At 37.1% G+C, this 19,981-nt stretch overlaps 1 protein-coding gene across 9 annotated transcripts in view; it reads right to left on the reverse strand.

Annotated features, from left to right (window-relative positions):
• The window catches only part of naaladl2 (N-acetylated alpha-linked acidic dipeptidase like 2), a 490,790-nt gene that overhangs the window by 109,412 nt on the left and 361,397 nt on the right, over window positions 1-19,981 (reverse strand). For all 9 annotated transcript variants that reach the window (XM_085150614.1, XM_085150615.1, XM_085150607.1 and 6 more), the window contains one exon: window positions 13,404-13,550. In XM_085150614.1, the coding sequence (XP_085006740.1) occupies window positions 13,404-13,550 (147 nt within the window). The remainder of the gene's footprint in view (window positions 1-13,403; window positions 13,551-19,981) is intronic.

Here is a 19,981-nt window from a genome sequence, read left to right on the forward strand (position 1 = left end):
TAAGATGTTATCTCATCTAATAGAAAGTGTGACTTTAGCTATTAGTTAAAAACCCTTCTGGTAATGAATCATAATGATTCTTTAAGGAAATATGAATGCAACCATTACAATGAATGCACTATTTAGAACCCTGGAAACCTTGGTGTCTGGGTGGATATGCACAAAATGAATGAGTGGATAAGGAGAGGATTTAGGGGGATATGAGACTTACCATGACTTTAACCTTTCTGAGCCTTTTACTTATCACTTTTTATGATAAGCATTTTGTGAATCAAAGGTATTTGGGGTTTCAGATAAGGCAAATCCAGATTTCAGCAAAGCTGATAAGTAACTGTACATTGAGACATTAAGCTTAAAACCGGGTAAGTATTGTAACCTGATGAAACATTTGGTAATTCTTTTGGAACCACAGTCAGTCACAAAGATTCACACATGAGACTGGTACGCTGCATAACTTTGTTTGGAGGGGTTATATATGCATTAGGTTAGTGGGACGATGAAGCCTCAGCTTTGTCTTCAATAGTACTGTTTAAAGATTTTGTCAAGTTAAGCTGTGTTCCTAAGTAGTCTGGTATTGATAGTAGTTTCAGTGCAGTTTATAATTGTTTGCACCACTAAGCTACATAAAGACGGGATCAGATGTGCTGTAAATATGCAATTATGAATAAAAGCATAAAACTGGCAAAAAAAATCCCACAAAACTAAAGAACAACAAATGAGAGCTGTTGAATAAGAATTTACCGTGTACTCTGGATCATGCTCTGAGCCAACGAACTCCACTGTTGTCTAAACACAATTAAACACACATAGCTGAGTCATACTGTTGCAATGGATGACATGTCGCTTTATTTTCATGAACATAGTATAGGGAGGCAATTTAGTGCATATGACTCACTTCTGAAAAAAAATAAACATCCCACCACCGTAAATGCTTTTTAAAGCATCAAATGTAAAATAATAACATTGAAAGTCTCGAACTAAAGCAAGATTTGTGACTCTTGAAAGAAGGAAAGGAAGAAAGAAAACAAAATATGCTAAATATCTGAGTTTTGTTCAGTGGATTAAGTTGGCCTGTTGGCGTACAGTACTGGAGCTATGTAGTAAATTTTTAGAGAATGTGAAATGCAGTGCACGCATTTCAAGTTCATTAATACAGCCTGCTTGTTATACTAGTTTTGCATTGTAGTGTGGGAGAGGTCCCCACTGAGAAAAAAGAAAAGAGAAAAAACGTTCGAGTGCTACAGAACACATGTACAACACATATCTTTACAGCATGAAACTAGATTTGTTTTTACTTGACCTTGTTAGTTAGGAATATATTATTATTAAAATCATTATTAAATAAAGTACTTTTAACATTAAACATGTTTAAATATAAACATAATTATCAAGGCTGTTACAGGCTGCTTTCAGAAATCTCTAAGGACACTATTTAGTGCAGTATAAAAAATATGTATCAGTTTCTAATGCGCTGTACAGCAGTGCATCAGGAAGTCAGTGTTCCACTGATGCACATTTCAGTTTGATACCAGCCTCACCTCCCACATGATTTAGGCATATATGGCTAAATCATGCAGAAGCACATTCCACAGATCAATCAGTTATTTTGTACACAGACCTGTTCATCCCTCTGCTGAACATCACTGACGGTGCAATATCAAAACAAACCGCTGAACATCCAATATCAAAACAAGTCCTAGGTTGAAAGAAAAAAATCCCAATATTCTGACCCCATCTTTGATATTACACCAAACTTTCATGCTCTGCACAGTTGTACACCTTCATAGGAACTTTTAAAACACTTGACCAAGGCAAGAGATGGTTTAAAAAATAGCTTTTCATGTTTCAGTTTCCACTTTTAAGTGATATAGAGGCCATTAAAGCCAAATATCGATAAATAATCTCTTCCATAAACAGACCGCTGTGTCACGAAAAGATTGGTTTCAGTTTTCTGGACAGTCTGTATTTGCAGAACTAAATAAAAATGCTCGGCCTACAGAAAAAAGCTGATGATCTTCCTCAGTAATTGTAACTGGAGCAAACAGCCTCTCATAAATCAGCCCTGCTGAGTCAGCTACTGCAACAGTGTGTTTTATTGCCTGTTTATGCAGAATTTAGTTTACTCCTAATACACAGATATGGAGATAAAAAATATTTAAAGCATTAAAATTTTAATGTTCCAGTGGGAGTATAACCAGTAGTCCACTTACAACAGTATGTAGGAGGAAAGTTACAAATTAGGCTAATGCAATAGCGGTTTCTAGTTACGGCCAGCGGTTGTAAAGAAGCCTGTGGAGTTGAAGACATGTAGGGCGAAGGTGACAAAACAAACAAACAAAACCATTACTGGTCCCCAGGGTTTGAAGCACTGCAGAGTAGGAAGTTTGGCGTTAAACCAGTAAGTCTTCCGTTCTCTATTCAGTTATAATAATAATTTATACTTTATTGATCCCCGTGGGAAATTCCTCTTTGCATTTAACCCATTCAGTCTGTCACTTTACTGTAATCTGATTATTTTTTGCAAGTAACGAGTAAAGATTGCTAGTCAAAAAAAAAAAAAAAAAATTGATTACTGTTACTATCTCGTAAGCACGCTGTGTTACCAAACTGTGATTTTGTTTGTGAGAGCGTCTCATGTCAGTAACGTACGAGTCTGTGGCAGCAACAGACGTGTGTAGATCAACAATGGATAACATGGAGTACTGGAGAGAGTACGACCACGCAGCGTTTAAAGTTTGGAAGTAAACACAAAAAAATTATTTGATTTTATATGCTGGAAAAGGCAGAAAAGGTTTAAATGTTAAACAAATTTCTTCCAGTTAGAGGCTGTTGCATATAATTTAATTTTTGCTCGATGCAATGTGCATAAAGTTAAAAGAATAAAACAAGTTTTAAAATGAGACTTTTTTATTACATTTTTAATTTATTTGATGAATGAAAAAAATGAATTGGGCTGAAAGGTCTCTTGCTTTATTACATATTCAGGTTGTGTATGATGTTTTAAAAAAGTAACTAAGTAATAAGTTACTTTTGACAATAAGTAATCAGTAAAGTAACTGGATTACTTTCTTGGAGAAGTAATCAGCAATTAGTAACTAATTACTACTTTCAAGTAACTTGACCAGCACTGGTAGGCAGCATCCAATTTTAAACCCATTCTGGGAGGTGTAGTTAGATACTGTGCACTGCCTGAAAACCAAACAACTGTCTAACGGATTTACAAGCGTCCTGCCGTCTACTTGAGGTGTTATCAAGTGTTTTGCTAAATGATAACTCTACTCAATGATTACTGACAAAAACTGTGCACAGAGGACAACTGAATATTTTTTAAATGTCCATCACAGGATCATGGGGCTTCAACTGGATAAACTATAGGATGAGAGGCAGGTAACACCCTGGACAGGTTGCCAGTCTATGATAGGGCTAACACAGAGAGACAGATGCCATTCACATCTTTAGAATCACTAATTAACCTAAACCTACTAACTGCCTGTCTTTAGTCTATGGTAGAAAGCTGGAAAGGAACCACAGACATGGGGAGAACACACAAAACCCAAACAGAAACGCCCCCAGATGGTGGGTTTGAACCCAGGACCTTCTTGCTGTTTAATTGCAAATGTTTTGCCTAACTTTAAAGTCACAACACAATTTTTTGGTGGCTCTTGGTAGAGTCCTTTTTCTTTTGTACCGTGCACTAAAGTTAGCATAGAAGACTCTAGAGACTCTGCAAGAAATATATGTAAATTTGGTCAATATTAAAATGTAGTACGCTAAGGGTTTATTGACAAATCACAATTGCAATGTCATTTCCCCAACTTGTTCCTTCTTCTCACTCTCACTGTCTCTCATGTCTACCCTACAGACTTCATTCGTGTCCTCTCACCACCAGTAACTCCCATCTTCAAAGCTGCAAATAAAATTACTTCATGTAAGATGTGTCAGATGGAGATTTGAACAGACACACGCACACTGGTGTGTGTTAGTGTGCTTTAGCTTGCATGACTGTTGCCTGGTATCATCACCACTTGAAGCACCAAGGGGAGTTTGGGCCTGACAGCTGTGCAGGGGAGAGCTGGATGCAGATGTAATATCCTTCTATCATTCCCCATCAGCTTTAGACTTCCAAGAAGGTTGGAGGCACTGACAGGTACTACTGCCACTTAACAAGACTTCACTTACTGTGTTTTACAACCAACACGTACAGGATGAGGAATACGATTTGAAAAGCACCAAATGCCACTGTAAATTGCTGTAATAAAATGGTATTTCTCCTGCTGGAACCAATGATAAATCAAACCTTGATGAGCTCCTGGAGAACTGGTGTTATGAAACTGGAGCAAACTTCAAAGCATCTGGTCAAATATGCATTAAATGACATGTTTAGTGATGTGTATGTAATACAGTGTGTATCTTATTTGCTTTCCTGACAAAATACTTTGGTAAAACTTAACCACACTATGATAATAAAAGCACTTTGCAAGCAGTGGCTCACACAGAATAATTGTGAAATGTTGCAGCTGAAACTTCTATCTGATAATGAATAAACTACTATACATTCTATGTGCATACTATCAGAATACATACATTTGGAGCCCTAGTCAAATATATATATTTGTAGATCTATGAGTTTGTGCAACTATTGCAACTAATGTGTTAATCGGGAATGACAATGAGTGAGCAATGTTAATAAAAGTAAGTAATGTAAGTAAGTTACATTATAGCAGTTCACTCAGTGTTTCAAAAAACCTTTTTTTTTCCTCGCGTGAATCCGTTTTTACTGAGAGGACATCAAATAAAATGTAGGTTTGTGAAGATTTGCTGTTGCTGTCAAGTTCAATAAAGTTCCATGATGGTATATAATGCTTTAGTAGTAACCACTGGTTTTTAATACTTTTTTGAGATAGTCAGCTTTACTAATATAATCCACTACAGTATATAGTGAAAGAAAAGAGTTTTCTGATGCAAAAATGAGAGCTAATTAGTGTTAATGTATACACATCCTACTTTCCAGACAACAAATTGCACAGTAAACCATCACTCTAACTATGCTGGGTAAAATCATGTTGCACTGGTGTGGGTGTGACTGGAATTTCATTTAGGTTTTTTTTAATGTATCTAGATCATGTGGTGTTTTATCTCCAGAACGAAGGTCTATTCTGGAATATGTCTTTTGTTTTGTTTAGATTGTGTGCTCCTACTCTCGCTCTTCTTATAGCAAAGCTGCTACATTTACAATGCAGGATATTACAGGAGCGTTTTACATCAAAGGCTAACTGTCCAATTAAAAACTGCCTTTGCAACTACGCCAACAGACAGGAAACCTATAAGCACAATAAGCAGGTGAAAGAAAACAAAGCCAATACAACAGAGGCTGATTAACTGTGTTTGCTTTTTACCACTAAGAGCTCATTTTCAGAGTCAAAATGGGAAGGAGTCAAATGATGAAAGCAATTATTTTCAGCTGCTTTCCCGAACATAATAAAAGATTTGTATTACAGGATTTGAACAATAAAGTGTGTACTCGCACATAGGTTAAAATGTACAATGAGATAATTATAGCTGTTCTTGGTGCAGTGGGAAAATAAATTAAGGATGAAGCCAGAGAAGCATAATTTGTGGTTGTTACAGAAGATAGATTTCTTGATACCAGTGTTTTTGCAAAAACTCTCTCTCTAAAAATCATTTAGGCAGCACTGCTGTTTATCACAAGTCCACTCCTGTCACAAATTGTGGGAGGGCAGAAGATGCTGCAGCCCTTGTCCTACATTTTTGGAGGACTCTAATTGTCTGCACAAAGTTGCAGTAATGGCCTCCGGTCTAAACAGAGTACATGCCAAAGTCAAGATGAAGATCCTCCTGACTCTATTAATTCTTGCTCTCCCCACCTGAACCTGACTATAGCCCTGAACCAATGATCTGCAGAGATGAGGGGATGTGAGATATTCCTCTCACACCTCAGTGGCCTGTCTGAGTTCTCTTCCAGGTCCCCAAAGCCAAGGCAACTGCCTGATGACACATGTCAAAGATGACTCCCACGTGTAGCCCCGAACAGGATGGTATTTTACATCCAGATTTCTGCACATGGCAGTGAAGAAAAATATGCTGAAGGAGTTTTTTGAGCGTATTACATTACATAACAATGAATTATTCAAATAATATGTTATATAGCTCATCTCAATAACTTTAGTCACGTCATTCTCTCGCAGCAGAACATGTTTCTCAGTTTTTGTACATAAAACAGGTTTAAATCTACTCAGACTTCAAAACAAAACAAAACACGCAAATGTTTTTTTTAAAAAACAATGTAAAAATATTGCAGGCGGTAAATAACAAAAGGAAGTTTTAGGGAGCACTGTGAGTGCAAAGAGATGAAAACTACCACAGAGTGAAAGAAAAACAGATGTTAAATGAGAAAACAAATGTTCAGCGAGCCACACTTTTGTCATGAACACCACAGCAATGGTGCACAACATCTGGTTGTTTCCCCAACACATTACCAGCACAGGACTCTGTTTGCTCAGCATATGAGGATGAATGAATGCAATTACAAACACAGTGGATCACACACAGTATAGTGACCTGTTTGGAATATTGAACAAAGTTGGAAACCAAGCAGAGGTTTCTCAGAAATGCACCCACGCAGTTGGAGCCATATGTACCTGCTTTGATTTATTGCCTACATGGGATCAGCATGCACACTTGTATACTTTGTAATCTTCGCCCAACTCGGTTCACTGTTCTAAAGCTTTTAGCTGGAAAACACAAACATTCTCTGTCTCACACATACATAAACACACAGAAAAGTGAGTGCCTATTATTTTCTTTTTCTGTTAGGAGCCTAATGTGGGCAAATAATAATCACTATATTTTAATTGCAAACTCTGCACAGAAAAAGCAGATGTATAGATATTAATTATTTGCCTTTTTATTGTTCTTGTTTTCCAGTTTTGTTTGGTTTCATGGATCAGCAAATAGCTACACAGTACACCATCTACTTGGATCAACACAATTTAATTTACTTATCATAAATTAATAACAATGTTTGCCTTAATAATCTTTCAAAAAGAAGAAACATGAAGTATTTCAGTTTTTATGCGTACATATGTCTTTATTTTCTCCTACCTGTGGTATGTCATTGATTCATATCACACACATAATTGTAACTGTATTGCAAGTGATGAGACTGAATATTAATTCTAGTCATCAAAGCTCAGTAAACATTATCGAAAATAAAATAAAAATAAATAACATCCAAGAGGGTTAGAAAATAACAAACTTCAGCACAAAAGCAGCTTGCATATATAGCATTTTATATTGCATATGAAATGAATTTTACCTTCCAGCTACTTTCATGTTCATGACAATGCGCTATTCTTGCCCTTTCCCTCTTGATGTGGGTCGAGACATGCATCACTGACTGCATGACAAAAGTCTCAGATGGTTTGTCAATGCACCAGCTAAAAGCTCAGCTAGGGCAAGAATAAGGTTGTGTTCCTTCCAGAGAAAGCATGCCTGTGCCAAGACCTGTCCACCGCGGTGAGGTGATGCCAGAATGAACAATGAGGAACTTGCATGTAACTGGTTTTCCACTGAATATGGAAGGATGGCAGATGGGCTTGATGCTCACTCACATGTTTTCCTAAACCTTGCACAGGGACTGTTGCAGTTATCAGAAGGGCACGATGAGATTATGGCATGGTATGGTACAGTACCAACAGACATAAAACCAGTGCTGAGATCAAATTTGTCATTTTGATGACAATTAGGTCCTTTTCACTATTGAAAATTGGCCATTGAATCATTCGGTGAACCCTAGACTTTATTAGCTCTAGTGAAGCCAAACAGCAAAACAAAACCTAACTTTTTTCCCCAAACACAGCCTAAAAGTTTGTGGTTGAATGTATGGCCTGTGTTACATGTTTACATTTTTAGGCCAAACAAATGGAAAACACACTATTGCTCATTTTCACTCGAGCTATATTCAGGGCATCCCTGAAAAATATTTTGTTGACCTTTTAATACCAAATGTACTAAACCCCCTGTACTCAGTTAATATTTTTAGCTGCTTGTTTTTTATGCTTAGTGCAACTCTCCACCTTTGTTGAAATGCTAGCTCTAAATACAACTGACTGAAGAGAATGTGAAAGTCAGGTCGTATTACAGCTTCACTCCCACCTCTTCAAAATCAGGGCCATTCACCATGACAACACTGATAATATGTAATGGTGGGAAAGCCTAAGAGCAGAACACAATCTGTGTTCTGTGTGTGGGAGAAAAATAAGAGATATGACTAACACAGTGTTTGACAGAATATAAAAAGATGACATTTACAATTGTTAAAAATAACCGAGGGTAATTTGAGATAAACATTTCCTGTGCACTAAGGGTTTTTTTTTTGGCATTTTGGGCCTCGATTGTCAAAACCTTTGCTGAGGAGAAAAATCCAAACTGACAAAGCAGCTTTTAACTCACTGTTCCCAAGTGCTGATACATAGTGAACTTCTGTTTCCAGGTCTAATGGTGTCCCCTCTTTTACTCTCCATATTGTCTTCTCTCCCTATACATTTTTGCAGGTCTTTTTCCTACAAACTCTCAGTAATAACAGCTGGTTTCTGATGTTCTCCTGTTACTGTCGAGAGCTTGCTATTTTTGTTGATGTTGACTGTCGTATCTTTATGCTCTTGTTTCTCCTCTTTGCTTCCCCTCACTCCAAACAGTTGCAGTATTTAGCCGCCCTCCCTGAGGCCGTTTCTGATTTTTTTCCAGTTAAAAGTTTTTTTCTTCTTTCTCAGAGTTTCTCTATATAACACAGTGACGTCTTTATCTTACGATGTAAAGCTCACGGCAACTGCTGTTACATAGGTAGAACTGAATTGATGAAGGATGCCTGCAGATATCAAAAGCCCTTTGAGCAGCAAAATGAAGATGCAATGGAATATAAATAATAAACTGTGTTACTTTTGTACTTTCTTGTACTGAACTGTACTTTTGTCCTACTGAATATTTGACCTTTACCTTCACAGTTAGACATGTTATTTATAATGTAAACAACAAACCTAATTTTGTATTATTATCTCAGAGTGACACATTTTGGATACATTTTTGTTATTAGAAGTAGATCTAAATGACTCCTGTTTGCGCTTGTATTTAGAGTGAACTCCATAGGTGTTTTAACTGCTTGGGAGTTGGAAATATGCGCAACGACAGCAAGGTTACAGAGAAATATAGGCGGTTAGAGTCTGCAAAACTTTACTGTGGCAGGAAAACCGCTTTTTATATGAGATCTCTGTAGCAAATATTATATAACTCTTGTTATTCCAGCTTGCACTACTTCTCAGAAAATACATATGCATTCATTTGAGTGTGAGGGTGTGGAAGCTAAACTGTTCCATACGAACAGGAATTTATTTAAAATTACTCGTGGGAGAACACTATTAAAGATGTGGTCACGCTGTGAAAGCGGAAATTGGCCATTCGAAGGAAATATAAATTCCGCATATTTAATCAGCATGTCTTGAAAATACATGTAGGTGCATTAAGCATTTGTTGCTTGCACAAGTTGTACTGTTTCCCACTTTCTGTAATTGTGTCACTGTTCAATATGCTGACATCTGCAAAAAAAGTGAATATGGTAAAACGAGTGTGGGAACATGTTTCAAATGGGTGCTGCAGGGTGGAAGCATTATGTTTAAGTTAGGGAAAGCCCCCCACAGCAACTATATTTTTTAAAAGATCTGTATAAATGATTGCATGCCATTAAATGTACATTAGTTTTGCATTTTCTTATATAATCCATGTCCATGTCCTTATATGAATACTTTAATACATCCCATCCCAGGATGTGTGTTCCGTCCATCTGCCTGCCAGTTTAGTTTAAGTATTTCCAGTTTAGCCAGTTTCCTGTTTTTGTCATTTAGTAATAAATCTTTGTTTTGAGTCTACAATTTTGGGTCCATCATTCCTCCTATCCTGCCTGCACACAGCCTACACATGACACAAAACACAGGCAACACAGACATTGGTTTATACCAGGGGTCGGCAACCTGCGGCTCTGGAGCCGCATGCGGCTCTTCTGTCCTTATACTGCGGCTCCGGGTGGTTTGGGAAAATAAATGAGAAGTATTTAGCTGAAGTGTATTTTATTTGTGTTTAGTTCTTTTTTTAACTTGTAGTTCTAAATTGGAAGATTATTGGGATTTTGAAATATAAAAATAAAATTATATCTTATTATTTTTTCACTGCTCAAAATAAGCGTCACACTCGCGGAAGCCGGTATACCCGCCGAAACGCCGTGCATTTATCGAGACTTTCGACCCCAGGTAGGCCAGTTATGGATCTTCGGATCCACATTATGTCAGCAGCTCCACCATGAACTATGTTAAAACAAACACCGCTCACGCCTCACAGATGACAGCTTACAGTCCTGCGTAAAGATGAAAGCCCCAATTTGCAGATGCTGTGCGCCGAGGTTCGGGACCATAAGTCTTATTGTAAACATATCACGGTAGACCCGACGATGTTTGCATGAACACGCTTTTCAGCATCTCTTTATTGATCACTTTTCACACACGGTTGCTGTACGCACACAGCCGGCTGTAGGTTTTCAGCTCACAGCCCGACACACACCAACACAACAGCAGAGAGAGCACAGACTTTAAGGTGGCGAGGCGTGATTGCGGGTGCCGCTCAGGTGCGTCCGACTCCCCTGCAGCGGCGCTGCAGACCACGCCCCGCCACACACATTAACCAGGTAAAATGCATATTTAGGCAGAATTTTGCAAATATCTTTTTTTTTTTTTTTAGCAGCATAGTGCTTTTTTCCAATTACTTTTTAAAAGTCAGGTCAAGGCTCCAAAAGTCCAAAGGCGATATAAGGGTGGCAGCTCACAACAGTTTTTGTTGGATCATTTTAGTTCAGCTGGGTGTCTTTCCTTTTGTTATATTTCTTTAAGAGTTCAAAATGTGTTAATTACATAAATAAAATGTAATTTTCTCTGTAGCACTTCATGGATTTCATAAGCAACACACCTTAGTTGCTCTGTGGATTCTTTAAAAAGCAGTTAAAAACTTTTCTGTTCAAACAAGCCTTTTGTTGATCTACGTATTTTATATTCTTTACATTATTTACATTTGATCTTTTACATTGTGTATAATGTCTATTGATTGTATTGTTTATTTTAATATTTGTGTACAGCGCTTTGTGACTGCCTTTCTGTGAAAAGCGCTTAATAAATAAACTTTACTTACTTACTTTAGTTGTTCACACAAAGCATAAAGGTAAAAAACAATATATACAGTGTTATCTTCATTTTAGATTTCAAAAAGTATTTGCGGCTCCGAGTGTTTTCTTTTGCGTGGAAACCGGGTCCAAGTGGCTCTTTGGGTGTTAAAGGTTGCTGACCCCTGGTTTATACGAAAGCCAGATTTAAACAATCAATAAAACACTAACACCATTAACACTAATGAATCTTATTTACTTGCAAAGCAGCCCAGGAAAGCAACACAGTAGCTAAATATTAACTCTGATTGGACAGAATACTTTAATCATATTTAGTGCTAATGTTAGTAGCAGTTTCTCTTCTTTTTGAACATATACCTGGGATAAACACATACTTGAATCTAAAAATAACATACAGTTGTTTTTTTTTAAATTGTAGTTAGGGAATAGTTGACTATTAATTAGTCTCTTATTTCCCCAAAAGCTATATCATCCTCACTGACTCTATCAACCATGGTCTGCTATGCCATTGAACTTGCAGCTTAGCTGCTGAATAGTCTTTCTCCTTCTCCAGACTGAACAGTCAGTCTGAAAGTAATTCGGAATTGTCTTGAGAAAATTCAGTTTCTAAAACATGTTGAGCATTTCTACAAGTGGATAAATTAACTATAAATGGAAGCTGTGTAGGTTCTTCTGTCTGTCTCAGCTTCCCCAGAGACCCGGTTAAGATATAAAGCAGCAATTTTATTGCCCTCCGATTTTAAATGCTGGAGTTCAATCCAAATGCTATTAAGCCGTTACTAATATATGGATATAGGGTGTTCCCTAACAGAGTCAGGTTTCTTTACAGATAGTTTTTAATTTAGGTTTTGTCTTTCCTAAACAAACCCATGATGCAGATTTCACTCTCCACCACCTATTATTTTCAGGTTGTAAAGGCACCTTGAGGGCAGATAAACATCATGAAGATCTCTCGCACTAATTAAGCTCAAAGTTGCCGTCCTAGCCAGAAGTTCCAAATTTGAGTGGGCCGATAAGCTGAGGCTAAATCACTGTGTTTCCACCCCAAGGCTGTGCAACAAACATCAATACTGCATTTTTAATGGAAATAAATGGGGGCATGCATAATTTGTGAGCACTATGATGTGCATTTGTTCCTTACAAAAGAGACAAGCTATACTGCACTCTACTTAACCTCCTAGGACCTGGCGTCCACATATGTGGACATCACATTTTGGGTTATTTAAAATACTCAATTTTGCTCTACAAGGGCCTGATATCCACTCACGAGGACATTATACTGCTACTGTTCTATCGAATTTTTAATGAATATCCTTATATGTGGCTCTTATTTTTCTTAAAAACAAAAATAAGGTAAAAGAAAAATCTGGTAATTCTTTGTTTTTACATTCATCAGGCCCCAATATGCCCAAATATCAAAGAGAAATTAAAAATGCATACTGTGGAAGAGTTCGGGTCTTAGGAGGTTAAGTTTGAAAACGTTCTTAATATTGGCAGTGACACTATATAGGCTGCATATGGTTGTTATCACAGTGTACCACCTATGGTCATGTGACATAGCTGGAAAAATGTCTTAAAATGTAAATCATGTAATGTAATAAAGTCATTAATTTTAGATCCAGTCCACTTTTTTTTCTTTGTATATATGAACTGCCCTGTGGTAGATCTCCCTCTGACTGCCACTCCAATTTAACCGAGTTTGACAGATGGGATCCTTACTAGATTTTTTTTTAAAGAAAATTTACACAGACTGAAACAATACTCTTCTCCTTTTGGTTTAATAATTTCCATTGTTGTCTCAGTGCATATTGTATATATTAGATTATTTATGTGAAACTAAGGCTGGGATGAAGTAATTACTACAGTCACACAACTGGTATATATTCATACAGACTTTGTTTCACATGCTAAAACATTCAAGCATGCACTTTAAGTAGTTTGTGTCCGTCGTATGTTAAAGGTAAATGTACCTTCTCAAAGACAAGTTTTGCTTCTAATGAGGGAATTTTTACTATCAGAAACTAAAAGACAAGGTGTGACCGTGCCTTGTATTATGGTAGTTCCTCTGATCTCAAGGGACAACGTAGCATGGCATAAAATCAAAGCCATGAGCGTCACAAGAAAAATGGAAATAAAATAATTGGGTCTTTTGGTTTAGACATACCTCTTCTGCTCTAGTCTGTTCAAAGGCAAACTCCATGGTAGGCACAGCCAATTGGTTTGCAAAGAAACCCACATCTCCAGGCAACTGCAGTGAGCTGACGTTGGGTCCAGGGCAGTTTCCGCCACGAATACAACTCAGCAACTGCCTCTAACAAAGAAGAGGAAAGAATAATGGGAATAAAACCATAGTGAGACGAGAAAATTAATTGGTGGAAAGACTAAGAAGAGAGACAGCAAAGTCTTCAGAGGGAAGTCTCGCCACTCAGAAGTCATTTTGGTAACATGCCAGGCAGATATTTTTTGTCTAACAAGACTGGGCTCTCAACTAAATAAATGTGCAAAGTGCAATAAGTGCACTTTAAATGGTCACTGGGACATGAAAGTGTATAGAATAACAAAACAAATGTCATTAATCCACTCAGAGTTGCTACAATTAAGTTTTAAAAAAAAAGTATACCTGTGCCAAATGCGCAGTTTTATGACCCCAATGCTCTCACATTAGTGGAACAAATAATACATCTCACAGCTGACTTTTTGAGGAAAAGGATATGTTTTATGCAAAACACCGGCTTTGGTAATGTGTATAAAAAACACTACTACCCATAAATATTCCATAAATCATCATACCACCACCGTAAGCTTGAACCATTCATATGATGATTGGTCCATGTTTTCCTGTTATTTACTTCAAATTCTGATCCTACCATCATGACGACTAATACAAGCAGTTGAGCAAGTTCTGAAGCGCTCAGACTGGCACCAACAAAGATGTCACATTCAAAGTAATTTAAAACACTTTTCTTCCTGATGCGTGGTTTGAACTTCAGTAGGTCATTTTGACCATGTGTACATGCCTAAAAGTAGTTAGTTGCTGCCATTGGCTGATTAGATATTTGCATAAACAAGCAATTGAACAGGTGGACCTAATAAAGTTTTTAATGAGTGTATATTGGATTACTAAAACAAAAAAGAAAAGAAAAAAAAGCGTATTTAAACCATAGCTCATTTTATTAAGCTCATTAAAACTACAATGTGGTTGCAGGCGCTGAATAATAATGTTTGACTTGTCTTTATTAGGGTACTAAATCAAACTTATTTACAATTTTCCTCAAGTGGTTTCCTTCCACTAACCAATGTTCTACAATTATTGTAACAGCAGCTGCTTCTCTTTCAATAGCAAATAACACGGAAAGCAATAAAACCAGGTGACAAGCCACATGTTAGTGGTAGTGAACTGTGTCAAAAGCTAGAAATGTGAAATTATCTACAATAACAGTCTCATATCATCAGGGCCCCAAGCACAATATTGTATTTAGCAAAACATATACCCATATCTGGCAGTTGTCATTAGCTTCAGCCATGAAACTAATATGAATTTAGATATTTTTTAGTGGAAAACTAACTTTTATCTCACTATAATACAATGCAAAAATATTCTACATGTGATTTATGTCCAAAAACATGCTTAGCTCATCAACAGAGGTGATCATACTGTAACACAGATACAGTTGTGATAAGATGAAAAATGGTTGTATTTGTATATTTATATTAGGTATGGTGAAAAAATGGGAAGGAGAACAATTGCATATATGATTATTCTTGGATAATTTACATGTATGTTTTTTTTAATAAAAAATATATAGTCCATAATTCATTATTCTACAACTAATGTAAAACAATAACTCCACACCACTGCTATTATCATTTAAAAAAACTTTCAGATAGCACATAACACAAGCCAGAACTTAAAACACTTTAAAAAATCTGTCCTTAAGCCATAGAGCCTTAATATAGAGCCTTAATATTGTTCACGTACACCATTTGAATAAGGCAGCTAGCACCCTATTCACTCAAAATGTAACTTAAATGGTAACTAGAAGCACATAATTAAAGACCATTAAAATTCTGTATATCTCAGGAACCTGTTTACACAAAGGAACATGTACAAGTCATTCAGTTTTTTGTACATATATTTAAATCACCGTGCCATGTATGAAAAAAAGTTTCAAAGCTGACACTAATAAGAATTCTCAAGTACAAGTATAAATTCTACTAAGTATAGTTTAGTGCTTAGATGGGGGCTGGACGAGGTGAGGGTGTTATTATGGCTAATTGCACAATTCAAGCTTTTGTCACAGTTCACCACTAACATGTGGCTTGTCACCTGGGTTGACTGCTTTCTGGCGTTGCTCATAATTGAAAAAACAACACAGCTGCTGTTGCAGAAATTGTCGAGACTAAAGTGGGTAGTGGAAGGAAACAGAATGCAACAGTCAATCAACTGGAGGCTTATCTCAACTGTCCATATCCTCTGTGCCTGCCTGATGTCACTGTGTTCCTCTGTCACATTGCATTTAATTAGAGTTTCCCTTTTATCAAGGTCTGTCAAGGGGAAAGTGTTCTGGTGTCCAATCATTCCCGCCACTGCCATTGACACAATGTTGTCAACCTTTTCTGTTTTATTCTTTCTAAAGGCAGTGGCTCTCTAAACATTAACTGCTGCTGTGACACATCACCACTCCAGCTGAATGAAGGCTAGTAAATAATACCTCCAACCTTGACTCACAATTAAATTTCCCTTTAATCACACACTTTTTTCTTTTTTTACTTCCACAAAAAGACTGGAAGGACAAGAACATCCACATGAATATCAATATTCATGCAGGGCATTTCATTACCTACTTACGGCTGATTGTGGGAGTTAACAGGGTGGGACTGAATGCTTGTTCATGTGTGTACAATTTAAAACTTGATTGAGAATCATAACAACAAACTTGTACACAGAGGACACAGTTATCACAGTATTGACTTAAGTATTTGGCTTTTCATTTATTGAAAGCCATGTATTAGTGTAGAATTCAAGCAAAGGTTTATATGTGAAGGCTGTTGGATTAAAAAGTCACTAGATTTCAGATTTCTTCTTTGTTTTGGAGGAAATTATTCCATGCAATGACAGTCCCTGTGGCTCAATCAAGGAAGAAAACTTAGAAAAAGTTAAGCTTTATCAACAGAAAACAAATAGACTCTACTACAGCAAAAGCTGGGAAACTGGGAGAGCATCCCTATGTATGAGGCCAATGTGCACTGAGATCTTAACATGGTCGTGTTAAACTACTTGAGAATCCTGGACAAATATGTGTTGTTGGACAGATTCTTCTTATAAAGTAAATGCCAACTTCATTATTTCAGAGTTACCCAGAAAGACTGGTCAGACCGGCCATTGGTCAGTTGAATTCATTTGTTAATTAAAAGATTGGCAGTGAATCTTTTGACAGTATTTTTTTTATAGCTGCTTAGTTAAAAATACCTTACTAAAATGAGGTAATAAGACCTAACATTTCTTCTTCCAGAGAAATAAGGCTGGACAAGCCTACAGTCAATTACGTGTCTAAGTCTGGTCACCGCTATGCTCACTTTACTACCTTTGAATGCAACTGTCAACCCAGAGAGCTATTGCTATGCCAAGCAGGGAGGACGACAAATTCACCAAGCAGGGTTGGCGACTCTCTTGAGGGGAAACTAGTCTGTCTCTATACTGGAGTTGAATAAAGTCACTGATTCTGCAACGCTGGGGAGGTTTTATATGTGGCCCATTGGAGTAGCTTAAATAGTCTAATGCACAAATGTCCACTTAAAAAAAAAAAAACTACGTCTGTGTAGATGATTGATTATGGTAAATGGCCTGTATTTGTATAGCGCTTTTACTAGTCCCCCCTAGGGACCCCAAAGCGCTTTACACACCCAGTCATCCACCCATTCACACACACATTCACACACTGGTGGAGGCAAGCTACAGTTGTAGCCACAGCTGCCCTGGGGCAGACTGACAGAAGCGAGGCTGTCATATCGCGCCATCGGCCCTTCTGGCCAACACCAGTAGGTGGTAGGTGAAGTGTCTTGCCCAAGGACACAACGACCGAGACTGTCCGAGCCGGGGCTTGAACCGGCAACCGATTACAAGGCGAACTCCCAACTCTTGAGCCACGATCGCCCTTATTATATATAAATATTAATAATATTAATATTATTTTCAGTAAGAAGGGAGACTAATTTGACCACATCTGCAATCTTGTTTGATTTGAAACACCTGGATGTATTCCAGAGGGTCCATGCCTGATCTATTTTTGTTTGTGATAACGACTGGCCCATGAAAGATCTCTGCTGAAATTGTCATGGCATATCTGACATGGTAAATTATTTGACAAATGTGTTTTTATTTCAATATAGTCTTATTACAATATGAGTTTTTTCACACTGAGACGACTCCTCTGTTGAATTAAGCAGACTAGCCTAGCTGAAGATAATGATGTGACACAAACTGACATTACATATAGGAATATGTTCATGTCTTCAGTTTAACCTGTGGGATGAAATCTGTTGAAATGTCATACAATAAAATAAGTTGGTTAGACTACATGTATTTTGTCTTTGCCTTTAAAAAAAATACTTGCAATTAAAGTTGACACACTGACATTTACATCTAACTATGGATGTGTTCTTACAAAGTAACTAAATTTAGTGGGAAGTCTTTGGCTACACAGCTCAGCTGTGTCCCTATACAAACACTCACTAACAGCAGTAGGGGAGACCGGGGATAGTTGTAACATTTTTGACATTTCTGTCTGTAAATTGGAGCTCTTTTAAGGTAGTGGATTCAAAATGTAATGCAAAGTATTTACATGTCTCGGCTATTAAATAGTGCAGCTATTTTCTCTGCAGCACAATTACCCATTGCATGGTATGGTCTCAAACACAAAGAGTGAAATGTTACAATTAACCCCATAGTCTGGGTTAGTTGTAACATATCCTGGGGTGAAATGTAACACAATGAAATGTAACACAAAACATTAACATGTAATCTTTGTTGATTCAACACATGAAAGCACTTAGAGCCATTTATGTAGCTATGTGTGTGTGTGACAGAATGCAGAAATCTAGCTTTTGAACATATGCCAACCCCCCAAAAAAGACAAATTATGGAATTTTCTGCAACTGAATATTTCATTAATTTTGGTTGGTCTTCCTTGAGTTTGGCCTCATTGGCTCAGTGGGCATTATAACCTACAACTCTTGCACCAATGAACATAACAATGAAGCTGAAAAAATGTAGTTGTTCACCAGCATCGCAATTCCATTACTTTTTATCATGGCTTACCTTGGTGTGGTTTGCAAAGTGCTTCAGAAAGATGAGAAATGTTTATTAAGTGAGAAGTGTTTATTTCCACTACCAATACTTCCTACTGGTCCATCTCTGACACAGTGGCCTGCATAACGAATGTGTGGGAACACAAACAGTGGAGGAATTGTGTTGCCAATGGCATTAACCGCATATACAAAGGTGACCAGTGAACCTCTCTCTGCTGATTTCGTTGCCCAAACTTGTTTAATATAAGTTAAAGTAATAGTGTGGTAAGTTGTGACATTTGCATTATTGTTACAACTAACCCAGACTGTTGCTGTTACAACTGACCCAGACTCCTATAGCCATGAACTAGCTAACATTATAGCCAACGGCTAAAACATTAGCACTAAAGACCTACACAGAATATATCCCCATAGACATACAAATAACATAATTTAAGTTTGATGAGTTTAACTGCAAAGCAGATACTGCTATTAGAAATTGAAATAAAGTAGAAAAACTTACTTTTTGGCATACAAATTACTTTTTTTCATGTTAAATTGTCTGTGTTTGACCAAATGTGCTGATTTTTCACACGTGATAGCAGAAATGAATTGGGCATGCACAGGATGAGTCACATCATTTGAAACTTAGCCCTGATTGGAGATATTGGAAGTGTTACAACTGACCCACGTTACAACTATCCCCGGTCTCCCCTACTTCATAAATTCGGGATATGCTTAATTGCCTACAACCTGGCAACGAAATATAAAGCAAATCAGACAACACAACCGACTGTTGTCTGACTCTTTTTACATGACCGATAGCATAATGAGTAAGGTACCATCATCCCAGCTGCTTAGCATTGTTGAATGACTGAGTGAAGCAACACAAACTAAAATGAATAATTATAGCATAAAACTGTTTACCCTAAAATAAAATATTGCAATATTTTCTGTATTATGTTACATAATACTGACACTACATGTCATGTGCCTCTAGCAGGTTTTAGGTCTTTTTTAAAATAACCTAATTAAGTCATAAGTCACCAGATATATGAGTCAAATCTTACTCAACCTGAAGTCATAATGACTGCAGTCTAAACTTGTATAGCTCAGAAGCAGAAAAAGGAGACAAACATGCCACTGCTGCAGCATGGATATAGAAGCAGAGACAATAAAAGAAGCTCTAATGGACATAAACTGTAGTTCATTCAACTGCTCTGCAATCAATGCTTTTCCAATGTATATTGTCAATGCTTGAAGTATTGATTAAACTCTATGAACATTTTGAAGCCAATGTACAGATTACACAGAGAACATCTTACTGTTTTCTTTATTCATCAAGTTAAATTCACATTATAACTGTAGATGTGTAAATATAGCTGTCTGCAAATCTTTTTTGTTGTTTGTGCATTATAATGGATCAGTGTTGCTGAGCAAGATATTGAAATGAAC

The sequence above is a fragment of the Neolamprologus multifasciatus genome, chromosome 23, assembly GCF_963576455.1.
Source record: "Neolamprologus multifasciatus chromosome 23, fNeoMul1.2, whole genome shotgun sequence".
Taxonomy (NCBI): Eukaryota; Metazoa; Chordata; class Actinopteri; order Cichliformes; family Cichlidae; genus Neolamprologus; species Neolamprologus multifasciatus.